A 17,863-nucleotide genomic window follows, 5' to 3' on the forward strand; every position below is an offset into this window, starting at 1 on the left:
TCCACAGAAATTGCCTTACTTTTATTCAGAAACCTGACCACGCTGCCTATAGTTATATAATCTATCTGAATTATTGGACTGAAAAAGCACAATTTTAGGTAATACTTCCGACATAAAACCCTGAAAAGATTACAGTTATGTACTTTCTTTGAAATTATGTAGTTTAGTTTACTTTTTATACTTAAACATACCAAAATCTGTGGATCCTCTAGTATCCTAAATACGTTCTTATCATTGATTAATGAAATCATATAAATGCTTCAAGCAATTTTCTTTTTAATAAAAACAAGAATGAGATTGTTTAGAGTTAATAAGTAAACTTTTGATATCTTTATTGTCTTCTAAAACTAACTTAAGTATAATTGAGAAAAAAAAGGGTAAGGAGTATTTTATCTTCAAGAAAACTAATTGCATAATATTTTAGATTCTCCCATCTGTATTTATTAAATAAAAGATTTCCTGGCCTTCTATTGTTCTCTAAATAAAACCCCATGCTTTAAAAAAAAAATTCTAATTTCTATAATATTCATAATTAAAAGTAAGACTTCTTAATTGTCTTCTGTTAATATTTGTATATCCGCTTAGAAACCATGTCTCATAATCTCTTCTGGATTATTTTATTCATTTACATTAAGACATATTATAGTATTTTATATAATACAAGAGGCTACGCCACTAGAGGCCTCTAAGAGTATTTAAGTGAACTGGGTCATTTTATTTCAGGGGTCGATTTATCTCGTAAGGGAGTAAGTACCTTCCCACAAAATAATTATAAAACTTCTCTGAAAGCTTTACTGTAAAGGAGAACCAATTCGGTTCAGTGGTTGGCGGGATCCTTCAGAAAACACAGACAGACGACATAAGAGACATACATCTTGTTACTTTTATATAAGGATAATATTGTTTTCCATCATTGTAAAGATGTCAGGCTAGACGGTTTGTAAAATTACAGCGCAACTCATTTAATTTAGTTAAATTTGATTAAATCAAGAAATCTTTAATTCTAAAGAATATGAAATGTTTGATATTTACCTAGTCCTGAATTGTTTTGCTCTTACGATTTTATTGAATGCTATTAATATGAATCCGGACCAAGTTTTTTGTCTTAAATACAGCATCTCTAAGCATAACGATAAAGAGGGTCATTTTTTCGCGTATTTTCCGTAAAGTTGTGTGTCAGTGTTTAGTCAAATGTACTTATTAAGTTAAACTGTTCTTAATTTTGACAATTTCATTTATATACATTCGGTCAAAAAATAGGAACAGTTTGACTCAACAAGCGCATTTGACTAAACTCTAACACACAACTTTACAGAAAATACGCAAAAAAAGACCCTCTTAGTCAACTAGGAATATAATATTTGTTGCAATAACATATACCTTTCAAGGATTATAGAAACAAATGTATGTAATTAAGTGTGTGCAGGATTCTAAGCTACTTTATATATAGTCAGGGATAAGGGGATATGTATAATAAGATTATATAAACAAATATATGTTATTAAGTGTGTGCAGGAGTCTAAGCCACTTTATACATAGTCAGGGGTAAGGGGATATGTATAATAAGATTATAGAAACAAATGTATGTAATTAAGTGTGTGCAAGATTCTAAGCTACTTTATATATGGTCAGAGGTAAGGGGATATGTATAATAAGATTATAGAAACAAATGTATGTAATTAAGTGTGTGCAGGATTCTAAGCTACTTTATATATAGTCAGGAGTAAGGGGATATGTATAATAAGATTATAGAAACAAATGTAATTTATTAATTCATTTTAAGATTCTAAGCAATTATTATTGTCAGGGGTAAAGGAATAAAGTTTAAACTATTTAACATTTTTACTTATCCTTATATCCCGCATTTTATATTGTAGAGTTTTGCCAATATATAATTAAGTCTTCAAGGGTTATATTCACTATTTTGGCATGTTGGATAATTTTTAGTTACATAGCTACATATTACAAGGTGCTGTCTGTCTATACGTCTGTCTGTATTTCAAATGACAATAGCTTTGTGATCTAACTCCTATTTCATTATCCCGTAGTTAAACATTGTACAGACAACCAACCCTTTTGTTTCGCAACATTTATGGACCAAGACAATATCTAATATAAAATTGCGTAGTAGCTTCGCTCTTATTAATATATATGAATTCAACTTAAACATGTTTTGCAAGATTTTTTACATAAACCCACAAAAATATTATTTTAATACGCAATGATTTCTTTTTGCGACGTATAAATTGCTATCAAAATTAATATTTCCTCTATATACTTGAATTCAATAACTTTTTCATATAAATTTTCAATGAACAAGGATGACAACATCCATAAAGTGAAACACTGAAACGGTAGGACAAACGGACATTAACACTTGTATAGTGTCAGAACTGGATAATCAGAATATAAATTTATAAGAGTTGAAGCAAAATTGTAAGTAAATTTGTTGAAAAACTGCTTGATACAGAATAATGGTTATAGACATACTTACATTTTTAGGACTTGATTATAGAGTTGTTCCGCTTATAATATTGTACTTTGTTGTCCCAGGAATCAGTATACCAAAAATCAGATCAATCGGATAACTAGATCACTTAAAAATTAGTTGTTAGAAAAGTTAAAAAATCAACATGTTTAAAATGGACGTACGGACATTCTGGTAACGATTATAGAGTTGCTACGCTTTCTAAATCGTACCTAACTACTACAGGAATGACCATGCAATATTTGAAATCGATAGGACAATTCTAACATGCCTAATTTGATGAAAAAAGCTATCTGTTACGGACGGACCGACACTAATTATAGAAAAGCTTCGCTTTTAAAAACTCTGTTTTTATGAAAACAAATATTAAGTAACCTTAATAAATTTCAAAACATAAAGCTATTACATGAGACATGTTATGCCACCTCTTTTGATGCTTTACCTACTAATTATTATCATTTTAGTGACCTGTCATACCTTTAATCACCTGATAACTTATATATTATTACCTTAGAAATGTTATTCTACTTTTTTTTTCATATATGATATGCCATACTAAATAAATTATAATTTTAGTACCCTCATTTACCCTGTACCTCATTATAACCAACTATTTTTCAGAAATGTTATGCTATCTCTTTTGATATGCTATACTAACTAACTTATTATTTTAGTGACCTCCGATTTAATGTATCATTTGATAACTTATTATTATCCAACAAATGTTATTGCACCTCTTTTGATATGCTATCTAACTAATTTTTATTTTAGTGACCTTTGGTACCCGGTGCCTCTTGCCATCCTAGTCATTATTGTGAGATCTTGGGTAGAAAAGAAAATATTCAAACCTATAGGTATATTATTTAGTAGCGAAGCTACTCCCTATTTTATTTTGTATGTCAGTCGTAAGTCCGTAACGCTATGTCATTCATGCATCAAGATCAAAAAACACTTATTTCGAAAAGGTTTCGTGATTTTATTGACTTTTGCTTTTTCTCTATATTTCTTTTTTCTTTAAAAAAATCAATATATACTACTTAAATCACTTCGCCTGTTTGTTCATCCTTTTTTTCATAACATTTCTTATCAAATAATGCAGAAAGTTAATTCTACAAATGTAATAGCCAAATTTGACAGGCTTTGGTGCATAAAAAATATTTGCATTTGTTTTCTAATCAACCGTTTATTCTGACGGAAAGAATATACTTTAGAATACAAACAGACAGACATTGTAAGGGAAGCTAAGCATTTCTTTAAGACATGAATTTTAACTATTTTTAGGAATATGGTTGGGTTTAAAAGACCACAGACGCCTGTATCCTACACCAAATCAGCAACTTGAACTTGCCTACACAAGCTTTAATAAACTTTCAAAGGTAAACAATAAAAGATTTAGAACACATAGAAGTCAGGGATCTTAAGGGATAAGTCAATAAACGATAAATTGTTGTAAATCTCAATGATGATAAACAAAATTAGCTCTATGTAGATTAAGATATGTGGACACTGCTTGTTTAAACCAACTAACCATTCGCAATAAATTAAAATTAAGGAAGCTGTACTTTTTTCATATGCCAAAACCCTTCGGTGACTAAACCTGCGATAACCTAACTTCTAACTGGGGCTACTCAGTACCCATTATTACCTAACCTAACCTAACCTTAAGTAAAAACAAACAAACGAAAAGTAAACTATCCCTCATATTCTAATAGTAATAACTAACTATCTAAATGTGTATTTAATTACTGCATACCAGCTCAGCATAAGTTGTAAAGTGAGGATTAATTGTGAATATAATTACAAATTTTCTTTATCTAAAGTTTTTAATTACACAAAGTGAGAATGGTTGAAAGCTCAACTTTGAACAGATAGAGTAAGGAGGATGATTATATTTTCATTTACTCAAATATTTTTTTCTTCTTGAAAACTTTGGTGGGTACTTTTATTGAATCTTGCTTTAACTTTTCAACCAATATCTATAATCTACAAAAGGATAATTTGGCTTATCATTATCAATTTATCGTCCATATTCTTATCCCTTACAAGCATCTGTATTATATTGGAAGGAGTAGGGAAGAAAATAAAATAGCCTAAAACCATCCTAAGACAGAAATCTTAAAATAAAAAGCAGAAAACCACCTTGGCTCATATGGGAAGCTTCCCTGAAAAGGAGAACTCAATCGGTTCAATAGTTATTGAGATATTAAGCTTCAGACAAAAAAAACTCTTGACTACTTCATATTATAGGATAAAACACTCAACCTCCTAACTAAGATAGAAAAACAATTTGCACAAATTTTTGCAAACACGAACAAAGTAATTTCAACATTTTTCTCTCAAATTATGGACGCTCAAATTTTAAATATGCAAAAATTAGAGAAATTTATAATTTTATCTGAAGCATAGCTACTTCACAGTTAGGGAAAGCCTTTCCATGTTCAAGTTATAGTTGTTTATTCGATTATTTGGAATACTAGTTGCTCTGGCTCAAGAGGTTATGAGGGATTGGGGGTAGAGGGGCGTCACCCTCCACGTTTATTTTTGAAAGAGTAATTCTTAAAGATTTTATAGAACATACAATACATGCATCATCTTACTACTTTATAGAACGGTATGTTCAACTATAGCTACATAGATAAACCTTCCAAACTACCTAAGTATGTATCTTCTATAATTAACCCACACCACCTATATTATAATTTTATTAAGAAGGGTGGGGGGGGGGGGGGTTCTTCTTCATTGTCTAACCCCTGTGGTGGGCACTAACTAGGTGGTGTCTGCAACAGCAGTGCCCTATTCCTGTGGCCCCAGGGGGTACCTAGTACCCAATATAACCTAACCTAAAGTACAGAGAAAATAAGAAAAACTACCCTCTCTCACTTTTGGCAAAATTTTTTTTCAGGAAAGCCTAAATATTTTCTTTAATGAAAATTAATTTTGTTATTTTGTTTATAGAACCAGAAAGAAGAGCTGGCTAGTTCAACACAGATGACTTACATTCAGGTATAATTATCTAGCAGCTACGCTAATCGATAATTCACTTTTTCCTTGTATTGTTGTAAAAAGGTCTTTTAGGTTTGGTACAGATGAACCTAGTAAAAGTGTCTGACTCTGATTATGACGTAAAAAATTTTTGCCAATGAGAGGCCACTATAAATTTTACCATTGGTCAATTACAGTGTATACTGGCCTCTCATTGGCTAATTTTTTACGTCATAATCTGAGTCAGACACTTTTACTAGGTTCGGTACAGATCCCGTAAGTTTTTCTTTTAAGATTCTACTTATACCTTGCTTGGTTAAACCTTAATTGGTTGGAGAAGTGCCCTAACTTTTCAACCAATAATTTAATCTACACAAGGGGTTGAAGCTCTGTATAATGCCTATAAAACGTATCCCGAATGACGTCATATTAGAATAATGGAATATACTAAACTAATTTAGGATACTTTTGGTAAAAAGTTTTTATATTCATTCTCTTTTTTATAGGAACTATAAGAAGCGTCCAAGGGGTTACATTGTTTATCATTATTGGGGATGAACATCAATTTATTATTCCATTGTCTTATCCCTTAAATATTTGCGCATCTAAAAATAACTGCATTGCATATTCCCCCCTCCCCCCTCCCTCTCAAACTTTACATTACAATAACTTTCAACTCAAATTTCTTATTTTCACAATTTTGTCTAATTTCACTTTTCTTACTTCTCTCTTAAATTGACTTTGTACAATAGAGTATTTAGATTGGAGAAAGATGAAAACAAACGGACATAAAGCCAATAAGTTTTTATAGAATATAGTATTGATAAAATTCCGCAATAGCTAACAAGATATTTGAGTTGTAACCATAGAGTTAATTTTCTTTGTACAATTTTTGCCTATTCGTCCAAGGAGTCTTCATTAAAGTTAATCAGAAAGGTTTACCTATTAAGTTGATTTTCCTTGATTATATTCAATCTTTATAGCAATTTTATTAAGTTTGAAATAAATAGAATGATTCTAACTTACCAAGATGCACCGTTAGAGCGGTTTGAAGTAAAATACAGACAGGCAAAATATAATTATAGAAAAAAAAAGAATGATGAACTTGGCTCATAGCCTTTAGATAATGTACTTAACTATCTATCTATTCTAGTAAGGCTATTTTTGCAGAAAAAAGAGAAAAAATGTGCGTAAGATTTATATTCATGCAAATTTTGTTGAATTTTATTGAATTCAATTATTTTAGGCCGAGTTTTTTTCCTTCGTGTACTATATTAGATTTTTATTTTAAGAACTTTGTAAAAGGATTTTTGAAGAAGAAAATCTTGTATATTTCTTTTTAAAAGTTTGCCCTTCAACGACAAATCTAAATAATATTACTTGAATTACTTTTGAAGACAAAAACACAGTTGCCAAATGTATTTATACTCAGGGTGCTAAAACAGAGGTGCCAAAGTATCATCATTTATTATATTTTAGGTTGAAAGATGGTTAAGACAAAGACACCAAGCAGAGTTGCCAAATACTTTACAAAAATTTTGTGAAACAGGGTGGAGGTAATCTTTTCAAATTTAACCAGAAGCTTTTTATAGTGCCTGTAAAAAATGACGGTCATACTGGCATGCCATTGGTCAATTAAAATGTATACTGGCCTGCCATTGGTAATTTAATCTGTGTATTGGGATATTATTGTACATTTGTACTGTATGACGTCATTTTTTAAATAGATACTATAACGAGCTTCTTTATCGATTATTTTCAAATCCTTCAATAAACAAGGTAGTATCAGTCTATTTTGACAACATATGTTTTATGTATATTTTAATCTATGGTTTTATTTTTCTATGGAATACTTTATAATATTTTAGATGGATATTCTATAGAGGAATCCTAATATATGGTTTTATTTGTCTATGGAACAATATTCTAACATTTTAGATGGATAATCTACACTGGAATCCTGATATATGCATTTATTTGTCTATGGAACAATATTCTAACATTTTAGATGAATATTCTACACTGGAATCCTGATATGTGGATTTATTTGTCTATGGAACAATATTCTAACATTTTAGATGGATAATCTACACTGGAATCCTGATATATGCATTTATTTGTCTATGGAACAATATTCTAACATTTTAGATGAATATTCTACACTGGAATCCTGATATGTGGATTTATTTGTCTATGGAACAATATTCTAACATTTTAGATGGATAATCTACACTGGAATCCTGATATATGCATTTATTTGTCTATGGAACAATATTCTAACATTTTAGATGAATATTCTACACTGGAATCCTGATATGTGGATTTATTTGTCTATGGAACAATATTATAATATTTCAGATGGATATTCTACACTGGTATCCTAATCTATGGATTTATTTGTCTATGGAACAAGCCTTGGTTTTGGAATATCAGACATTGTTGGTATGATTACCCTTATCACCAGGTAAATCTTAAGATATAATCCTTTTGAATATTACATCCTTGACACCTTCTCATTTCTTTAAAAAAGACTGATTATGAACTAGACTTCATATGCACAAAATTTTTACCTTCTTAGTGGTAAACTAGACCTCCTATGTAGAAAACTTGAATCTAATATGTAGTAGACTAGACCTCTTATGCAGTAAACTAGACCTTATTATGTAGTAAACTAGACCTCCTATGAAGTAAATATGACATACTATGAAATAAACTAGAAATACTATGTAGTAAACTAGACCTCCTATGTAGTAAACTAGACCTCCTATTTAGTAAACTAGACTTTCTACGTAGTAAACTAGACCTCCTATTTAGTAAACTAGACCTCATATGTAGAAAGCTAGACTTCATATTTAGTAAGATAGACATCATATGCACCTAGTAAACTAGACCTCCTATGTAGTAAACTAGACCTCTTTTGTAGTAAACTAAACCTCCTATGCAGTAAACTAGACCTCTTATACAGAAAACTATACCTTCTATGTAGTAGTAAACTAGCCCTTCTATGTAGTAAACAAGACCTCCTAATCAGTAAACTAGACCTCCTATGTAGTAAACTAGACCTCCTATTTAGTAAATTAGACATCTTATACAGAAAACTAGATCTTCTATGTAGAAAACTAGACTTCATATTTAGTAGGATAGACATCATATGCATCTAGTAAACTAGAGCTCCTATGTAGTAAACTAGACCTCTTTTGAAGTAAATTAGACCTCTTATGTAGTAAACTAGACTTCTTATTAAATATAATTGATGAAAAGTTGAAAAGTTGAAGAAACAATAGTTTATCTTGCGATAATATATCCCTTTCTGATTGTGTCCAATAATTTGTCTAAAAGAAATAGAGAATGTCACTTATAAAACTTTTTCAATATTCTGAGTGTAAGATAAGTAGAATTGAATAAAAGAGTAAAAGAGTTACAAAAACTTTTATGTCCAAATATAGCAGTAATCCTATTTTTAAAAAGTAGTAAGGTTTTTTGTCTGCAGCCTAACTACTGGACCGCTTGAGTTATCCTTTTTAGAGAAGCCCATTCGAATACGGAGCCCCTAGATGCTAAGGGGCAGTTGCTAGTATTGAAAAATGCTACTTTATAGAGTAAAAATGGCAATTAAAAAATAACCAAGTTAGATAGTTAAATAGATTAATATCATATTAAGTTTAAAATGTTTAAAAACCATCAACAAACAAAGAAGTTGTTTACATTTTCGTATATGGACCGATTTTTTTCTTTTCTGCAGAGTAGCCGCGATCAAAAAAAGAAAAGAAAATAATTGGACACTTTTTATAGTTATTCTGAATTTGCAAATAATTTGTTATACTGGGCCTTTTTCCCCTCGGGGACTATAAGGCTTGAATTTTCAACTTTGCTACCCGCGGATAACAGTCTATTATGCGATGCGATGTATCCAAAATAAAAAGTGGGGTCGGAAGAGGAGGCCGGGGAGGGGGTGTCTCCCCCCCCCAATTTAAAAAAAATCTAAATTATAAAATAAGTTTGGGATTCAACTCCCCCCTCCTTAAGTGCCCCTAGAGGTCATTAGGGGGCATAGCCGCTAATAATTATAAAAGCAACTTCCGCATCTTGGAAAAAAAGCCAAAAACCTGACATTTGATTCTTATATACTTTTAGGTTGATCGTGATGTTTGGATCTACTACATGGTAGAAATTCTTATTTACTTGTAGGTTGACCGTGATGTTTGGATCTACTACATGGTAGAAATTCTTATCTAATTGTAGGTTGACCGTGATGTTTGGATCTACTACATGGTAGAAATGGCATTCTACTGGTCCCTCTCCATATCTCAGTTTTTCGACGTCAAAAGAAAGGTAACAACTTTTTTGTGGAAATTTTATATTTTTTCAGAAGAAACCCCATTTACTTTTGAAATAAATTGAAAATAATGGGAAGGTAGTGTAACCCCTCTGGAGGCCCTAACCCTGTGGGGCTACCCAGTACCAAATATAATCTATTCTTTCCTGACAGACAACCAACAACGGACTAAAATTTAAATTGTTTTTCATAGAATTTTTACTTACAGTTTAGTTGTTCTATTTCAACTATATCTTGTACATTCTATCAACTCTCTTAACCTACTTTTGTTTCTAAATAAAATTTGCTGTTTTTTTTCCATCTTAGTTATTATTAACTTCCAAATCTAATGCTGTGCGCTTTTTATGGACATAATTGTACTTGTCAATAAAAAAATAACACTAATTTAAAATCATAACTAGGATTTTTGGTAGATGTTTATTCACCACATCACCCCAAGTTAAAAATAATAATGTTTTAAATGAAAAGTTCAGACTTTCTGGTTATGATTATAGAGTTGCTACGCTTTCTAAATCGTACTTAACTACTACAGAAATCATCATGCAAACTTTAAAATCGATAGGACAATTCTAACAGGCCTAAATTAACAAAAAAAAGCTATCCGTTACATACGTAAGGACGGACTGACCCTAATTATAGAAAAGCTTCACTTTAAAAAAAAAACATTCACTATAAACATTAATTTAAAATGATATCCAGGATTTTTGGGAGATGTTTATCCACCACAACACCACAATAGCCCTGATGATGTTTTCATGGACTGCACACTTCACCAGGTAAGGAATTTTTTATTAATTGGGTTTTACACCAGATGTTCATGTTAAACTTGATAAAGTGAAACGTGCAGCGGACTGAAATAACGATCCCCTACAATTAACCCCTTTACCCTATCCCCTCCTCTTATACTGGATGAACGAATTTACCAATAAATGACAGGAGAAATAGCAACCTGTCATAGTATCCACATATGTTCCACTTACATTCACAAGGTATACTTTAATTTGAGCTGCAATGCTCACTATTCACAAAACCTAGCTTTCCATTAAAGTGCCTTTCTAGCACTAAAAACCTTTTCAAAGTTTTAGATTTTGAACAAAATTGCAAATAAGGGCGGTGGAGGCGTCATAGCCATAGTGGGCCATGTCTGCGGTGCCTTAACCCTGTGGGGGTACCCAGTACTCAATATAACCTAACCTGACCTATTTTGAATTTGCAAATTGAGGAGAGAAAATGGATTTCGACGCATTCTTTTTTTTCTAGTGCGTTTAAGATAAAATATCCTTTTATATACCACCTATGTATATACTTTTATATCATTATTTTTTTTTATAAAAAAAATTCTTTTTCTGTACTTACATTGTAAAAAATGTAATCTGTAATATGTAAAGAAATATATGAAAAGAATATTATAAGAGTCTTCTGGGGAATTTACCTTCTATTAACCAGTGGATCATTTGTAGCCACCCTTCGGTTATTTTAAAAAAACGAGTAATAGAATGTTTGTTTGACTGTATAACATTTGACGTATCTTTAGCCGTTTTTCTTCAGATTTCCAAATTTGTGTAGCTAAGACTATTAATCATTCTATAATTAATTTAATTAGGTAAGTTTTATACTTATACATAAAATAAAAACAAAGTGCTATCACTCAATTTGTCTATTGAGTACTGAAACCTCCCCCCCCTCCCTTCTTTTAATTTTGAAATATATTGATAATAAGGAAGGGGGGGGGGGGTTCATTGCCTAACCCCACAGGGCCTTATCACTGCAAGGCTAACAAATACCAAAATGCAACTCAACCAAAAGTAGCAAACATAAAAAGAAGAACTCCGTCCCTATTAACAATTTTAATAATACCAACAACGCGAAGGGGTGGGGGGGGGGGGAGTGGTCTAGTGGCTGTTTGGGGGATAAGGGCGAGTCTTCTTTAAGGCTTAAGCATAAATAAAAAAGAATTTTCTTTTTTTCCCGTGAATCTGGCAAATTAATCACATTATTCATGCACAATCTACTCACACACACGCACACACACACATACGCACATTCACACACAGACATACATGCACACACACCTACACACACACATTTTATCAGGGATGAATACAAGATATTATAAAGTTTAATTTTCATTTTTAGAATTTATCATAATTTTGTAGTAAAAATTGTCCATTTACAATAAAAAATAATTATTTTTACTACTCTGATTATTTTAGTCAATTCATTGTTTGGGTACATTGATTTTCAAATTTCTTAATTTGCCGCTGAAATAAACCAATCAGGTTTCTCCAACGTCCAAAGAGGTCCAATGAAACGGTAGTATTTTTGACAAGATGACGCGTGATTGGTTCAGTTTAGCGGCAAAAGGAAGGGGACATTGCATAATGGATTATGCTGGTTCCCAAAGTTTTTTTTTATGTTTTTTTATTGCTTTGCTAAACAACTTTGGGAACTTCTCGAAATTTGATTAGTTGGTTCATTAAGTTGAATGTTAAACGTTTCAACGACTAATTTTAATCGAAAGTAAGAAGTATTGTGTATTGTCATGGGGGATTTACCATTTATCAATTTATCTACCATTGTCTTATCCCTATAGACCCCTGACGTATAAGTCTTAGATAGGAATATTTGTAATACTGTAATAATTCATAGGACATACGGACGTTATCTCGTTATAGAGTAGCTGAGCCAGTGAAAGGAAAAATGTTGTAAGCATATAGTAAATGTATTGAATAGAAGATGTTCATTTATTCATGTATTATCATATTATTATTACCATCAAAAAAACCTATAATTCTCAGGGATCTTAAGGGATAAGACAATGGATGATAAATTTATATACACACATCCCCATGCTTTGGACATTAATGGATGTACATTCAGAATAATATTAAACAAAATTACCCCTTAATTAGATTGAAATTAATGATTGAACAATTAGGACACTTCCAGATTGAACCCAACTATCAAGATTCAATTAAAGCTTTCGAATGTTAGAGTGTATTCTTACAACTTTGGGTACCTGTAATTTACAGTCCAATGTCTCCAGCCTTCCTGATATTACTATAATATTCAATGCTAGCCCCCTAGCCTTTATTATTTTGTAGTGGTTGGGGTACGTCATTTTTAAATTGTAGAGAACATTTTTGGTGATGGATATGGGGTCATTTCCTAAAAACAAACATTAAAATTAACCTAAAAGTTTCATCTACATAAGTTTCAAATGTCATAAGGTATACCTCCGACAGTTGCACTTGAAATATTTATCAATTTGTTCCATTTTTTAGTTTACCTAAAAGGACAAACTAAAAATGTTATTTGGCAAGAAATACATTTATTCTTTATTTGTTTGAGATTCTTAGTAAATCCAATAATTGGTATAAAAAGCTAACATTAGTCAGTTAGATCCACAAATAGAGTATTGTATAATGGGAGAGAAATTAAATAGTGAGATTATTGGAAAAAGCGTAACTCTTTTAAGATTCTTTGTTAGAACTTCAAATTAAGGGATGAGAATGTGCAAGTGAAAGTTTAGATATACCCAAATTTTTTTGAGTTAACGAATAAGATAATGAGGTAGTAAAACTTTGGGTACCAGTGTGATTTACAGTTCAATATCCCCTCTACTAAGGACAATTGTGTCCATAAGTAGTACAAACATAGCAATAGAATAGTAGTTTGGTCTTGGTAATGTACATTTGTGTGTGTGTGTTGTGTGTGTGTGTGTGGTGTGTGAGTGGGCGTGGGTGTGTATTTGTTTCCTATACTTTCCTTAACTTTTCACAACATTTTCTCAAAAGACTAAAAGGAGCTTTGTCTTGTTTAGTGAGCACATGATGATCCACTATTGGATTTAAATATTTGTCTTGTTTAGTGAGAACATGATGATCAACTATTGGATCTAAATATTTGTCTTGTTTAGTGAGCACATGATGATCAACTATCGGATCTAAATATTTATCTTGTTTAGTGAGCACATGATGATCAACTATTGAATCTAAATATTTGTCTTGTTTAGTGAGCACATGATGATCAACTATTGGATCTAAATATTTATCTTGTTTAGTAAGCACATGATGATCAACTATTGGATCTAAATATTTGTCTTGTTTAGTGAGCACATGAGGATCAACTATAGGATCTAAATATTTGTCTTGTTTAGTGAGCACATGATGATCAACTATTGGATCTAAATATTTGTCTTGTTTAGTGAGCACATGAGGATCAACTATAGGATCTAAATATTTGTCTTGTTTAGTGAGCACATGATGATCAACTATAGGATCTAAATATTTGTCTTGTTTAGTGAGCACATGATGATCAACTATTAGATCTAAACATTTATCTTGATTAGTATGCACATGGTGATCAACTATTGGATCTAAATATTTGTCTTCTTAAGTAAGCACATGATCAGCTATTGGATCTAAATATTTGTCTTGTTTAGTGAGTACATGATGATCAACTATAGGATCTAAATATTTGTCTTGTTTAGTGAGCACATGATGATCAACTATTAGATCTAAACATTTATCTTGATTAGTATGCACATGGTGATCAACTATTGGATCTAAATATTTGTCTTCTTAAGTAAGCACATGATCAGCTATTGGATCTAAATATTTGTCTTGTTTAGTGAGTACATGATGATCAACTATAGGATCTAAATATTTGTCTTGTTTAGTGAGCACATGATGATCAACTATAGGATCTAAATATTTGTCTTGTTTAGTGAGCACATGATGATCAACTATTAGATCTAAACATTTATCTTGATTAGTATGCACATGGTGATCAACTATTGGATCTAAATATTTGTCTTCTTAAGTAAGCACATGGTCAGCTATTGGATCTAAATACTTGTCTTGTTTATAATGCCGGATATTCGGTATCCTTCCGGATATCCAGCAAATATCCGGTTATTCGGCCGGATATCCGGTAATTTGGTCGGATATTCGGTAATTTGCCGAATACCAGATGACGGTTTAAGGAAGTTTAAATAATTAGTGCCAGGTATTGGTCATTTTAAACCAGGCAGAGCAGGTTTCATGAATAGAAAGGATCAACTATTTTACAAAATACTAGCAGGAACTAATATTTTTGGAGCACACGTTTTTGTTATATCTTTGCTTTCTGGGGTCTAAAAGGATCAGTAAATAGACGATACATTGATGTACATTCCCAATGATGCTGCACAAAATTATCCTTTTAATGATTGATATTAGTGGTTAAAACGATTTGACACTCAACCTGATGAACCAATCAAACAATCGCCATCGAAAAAGAAAACGTTCATATAAAACTGTGAGGACTTGTGTATTAAACAGCCCATTTTCCTTCCCTCTATGGGATTATTTGATAGAAATAAGAAAATAAATATATTTATATTACATTTTATTACTTCAGTTGAATGATCCCTGTAAAAAGGAGGCCCAGAGTTAGTATAAGCGGCCAGTTTAAACAATTTATCAAAGTTTTCTTAAAACTAGGGACTAAAGTTATTATAACTCATAAAAGCAAGCACATTAAAGTCTTCATAAATCTTCTTAAAGAACTAAAATGCTTTTATCATTTTAAAATTAAAAAAACTTCCATGGATGATATCATCCATTTAAGCAAAGCTTACAAATGTTACTTGATTTTTTTTCTAAAATAAATCATCAAGTTAGGTTTCAAAGTGATCAGACAAGTCAATATTATCCTATAATATAAAGTATCCAAGATTGAGGGCTTTACAAAGATCCCATAGTGGTTTTAGGCTATTTCATTTTAATATTAAAGTCTTTAGATGGTTTTAGGCTAGTTTTTTAATCTTCGAATGGGGAGCCCCTAGATCCTAGGTGCTTAGTCACTTTCAAAATAAATTTAATTTAATTTTAAGAGAAACCATTTTTGAAAATTAAAATAGCTGTGTAAAATTTGCTATATTTAGCCAATTCCCTAATTTTAGTTTGCTAATTCTTTGTTTTTATTCAGCCAAGCAAGATCATAACTTTAGAGCTGTGGAGTTTTAATTTTTAGTCTGACCTTTGCTTTGGGATTTGATCCATATTTTTTATTTACAATATACCTTGTGAGACAGAGTAATTTTTTTTTCAAATGACAACATTATCTAGCAGACAATAAGTTTTACAAAAAAAAATTGTAAAAAAATTAAAAGCTTATCAATAAATGCACAAAAAGATCTTTCTTATCAAAAATAAAGCAACAAAATTGTATTAATTCTAAATCCAAAATAAACCAAAATTGAATTAAATTTCATAAGGTGGTGTGATATGTGATAGCGCCATCAATTAATACATTAATAAAACTTATGAAAAGTAAAAGAATTTTGTGGTTGTACTTTGTAAAAAAAAACAATAAATTATATTTGGTTAATATACCTAGGTAAACTAAATTAATTATAAATAAACAGTTAAATATATAAAATATTATTAAATGTTTCCATTATAATAGCACATTTGAAATTTTGAATTATAATGAATTTTATTTTAAAAGCTATGATTATATAATTAAAATTAAGAAATTCAAATCTATATGGAAGGATTAACCATCTAGAGTTATAAATATATTAATTTTTTTAGAAATATGTTATAGGATTTTTCCATAGTTGAAATCTGTTGAAACGTTAAAGAGGAAACGACATTTTCATTCAAACGGAATTTTCGTTCCGTTCAAGAAAAAAATCCTATCAAGTCCAGAATTCAAAAGGGATAAGACAATGGCCGATAAATGTTCATCCCCAATGATGATACACAAAATTATCCCTTCTGTAGATTATAATTTGTGGTTGAAATGTTTTGACACTTAATAACTTAATCAACCATACCATCAAATTTCTATAATAGTCCCCAAAGTTTTTGAGCAAACGAATAAGAAAATTTATTATTAACTTTGGGGACTAGTGTAATTAGCAGCCCAATGTCCACTTTTTCCCTGTGCAGTGTCAAGACTCATAATATTTTTTTTTGTTTTAGAATTGGAACCTTAGTGCTGATAGTTCACGACTGTTCAGATCACTTGTTAGAGCTTGCCAAACTTTGTAGATATGTTAAGTATAGGGTAAGTTAACATTTTCTAGTAGCGCAGCAACTATATAATTCGCTTGGTCTGTATGTACAGTATTGAGCATAAAAAAGTAAGAGGATGTTTGTCTGTGTGTGTATCTTATCTGTGTATAGCGAAGGATCTCGCTAATTGCTGAACTAATATGCTTCTCATAGTATGAAATATTAAAAAGAATTGCAAGTAAGGACAGGCGAACAGAACATACAAACATTACCTGGTTAAAGAGAAGCTGAACTTTCAAAAAAACGGTGACATGTAATCAGTAGTCCAAGAATGTAAGCAAGCTTTAAAAGTACAAGGACAAAAAAGCAATCTCTATAATATTTTTTTAAAAATCCTTATTGTTTTGTACATTTTACATATAAGCCTTTTAAAAGATAAACAACAAAAAATGTACAGTACAAAGTCGGACCTATAATTATGCTGTCATCAGACACTGTAGCCCCTGCCAAAAATGTGAGTATGTGGATTGATAGTTGGACACCAACACATACAAGAATACAAAGAGATGATTGTAAACAAATCCAGTCCTTTCAACACAACAATCTTTTAATCTTCAGAAAAATTATTGTTGCTCCCGAGGCTGCGCTATAGCTTTTGATATTTTTGTCCTAGAGGGTTTAAGAAAATAAAGTACTTTGAAATGGTTCCTTAAAATGATAATGAATTTTTTTTAAAACTTCCTCATGCAGTACTTGGCTTTGTGCAAAAGAAAACTTCACTGAAAATATTGATAATTCCATTATGTTTATTTAAATATTTTCCTCTTCTGAAATCCAACTATTAGCATACATTTCATATAAAACGAACAGAAAGGTCTGAGGTTATCAAATGCTTTTTAGAAGTCTAAATAACACAAATTACGTAAAACTTAAACTTTAAAAATAGAAAATTAAAAAAAAAATAATGAAGAATTATTTTTAAAAAAAACTTTAATTAAATAAGATTTCAATATTACATGAAATAATTTACATAAATAAGTAAATCTGTTA

General features: G+C 30.8%; 1 protein-coding gene across 1 annotated transcript in view; it reads left to right on the forward strand.

The window, feature by feature from the left end:
- LOC145322642 (ceramide synthase 6-like) overlaps positions 1-17,863 on the forward strand; it is a 51,285-nt gene that overhangs the window by 25,508 nt on the left and 7,914 nt on the right. The window contains exons 3-10 of the mRNA XM_080164816.1: positions 3,260-3,342; positions 3,770-3,864; positions 5,444-5,491; positions 6,950-7,026; positions 7,829-7,934; positions 9,713-9,802; positions 10,506-10,582; positions 16,781-16,865. Coding sequence (XP_080020942.1) covers positions 3,260-3,342; positions 3,770-3,864; positions 5,444-5,491; positions 6,950-7,026; positions 7,829-7,934; positions 9,713-9,802; positions 10,506-10,582; positions 16,781-16,865 — 661 coding nt within the window. The remainder of the gene's footprint in view (positions 1-3,259; positions 3,343-3,769; positions 3,865-5,443; positions 5,492-6,949; positions 7,027-7,828; positions 7,935-9,712; positions 9,803-10,505; positions 10,583-16,780; positions 16,866-17,863) is intronic.

Source organism: Acartia tonsa, chromosome 6 (genome assembly GCF_053477335.1).
Source record: "Acartia tonsa isolate MP-2025a chromosome 6, ASM5347733v1, whole genome shotgun sequence".
In the NCBI taxonomy this organism is placed as follows: Eukaryota; Metazoa; Arthropoda; class Copepoda; order Calanoida; family Acartiidae; genus Acartia; species Acartia tonsa.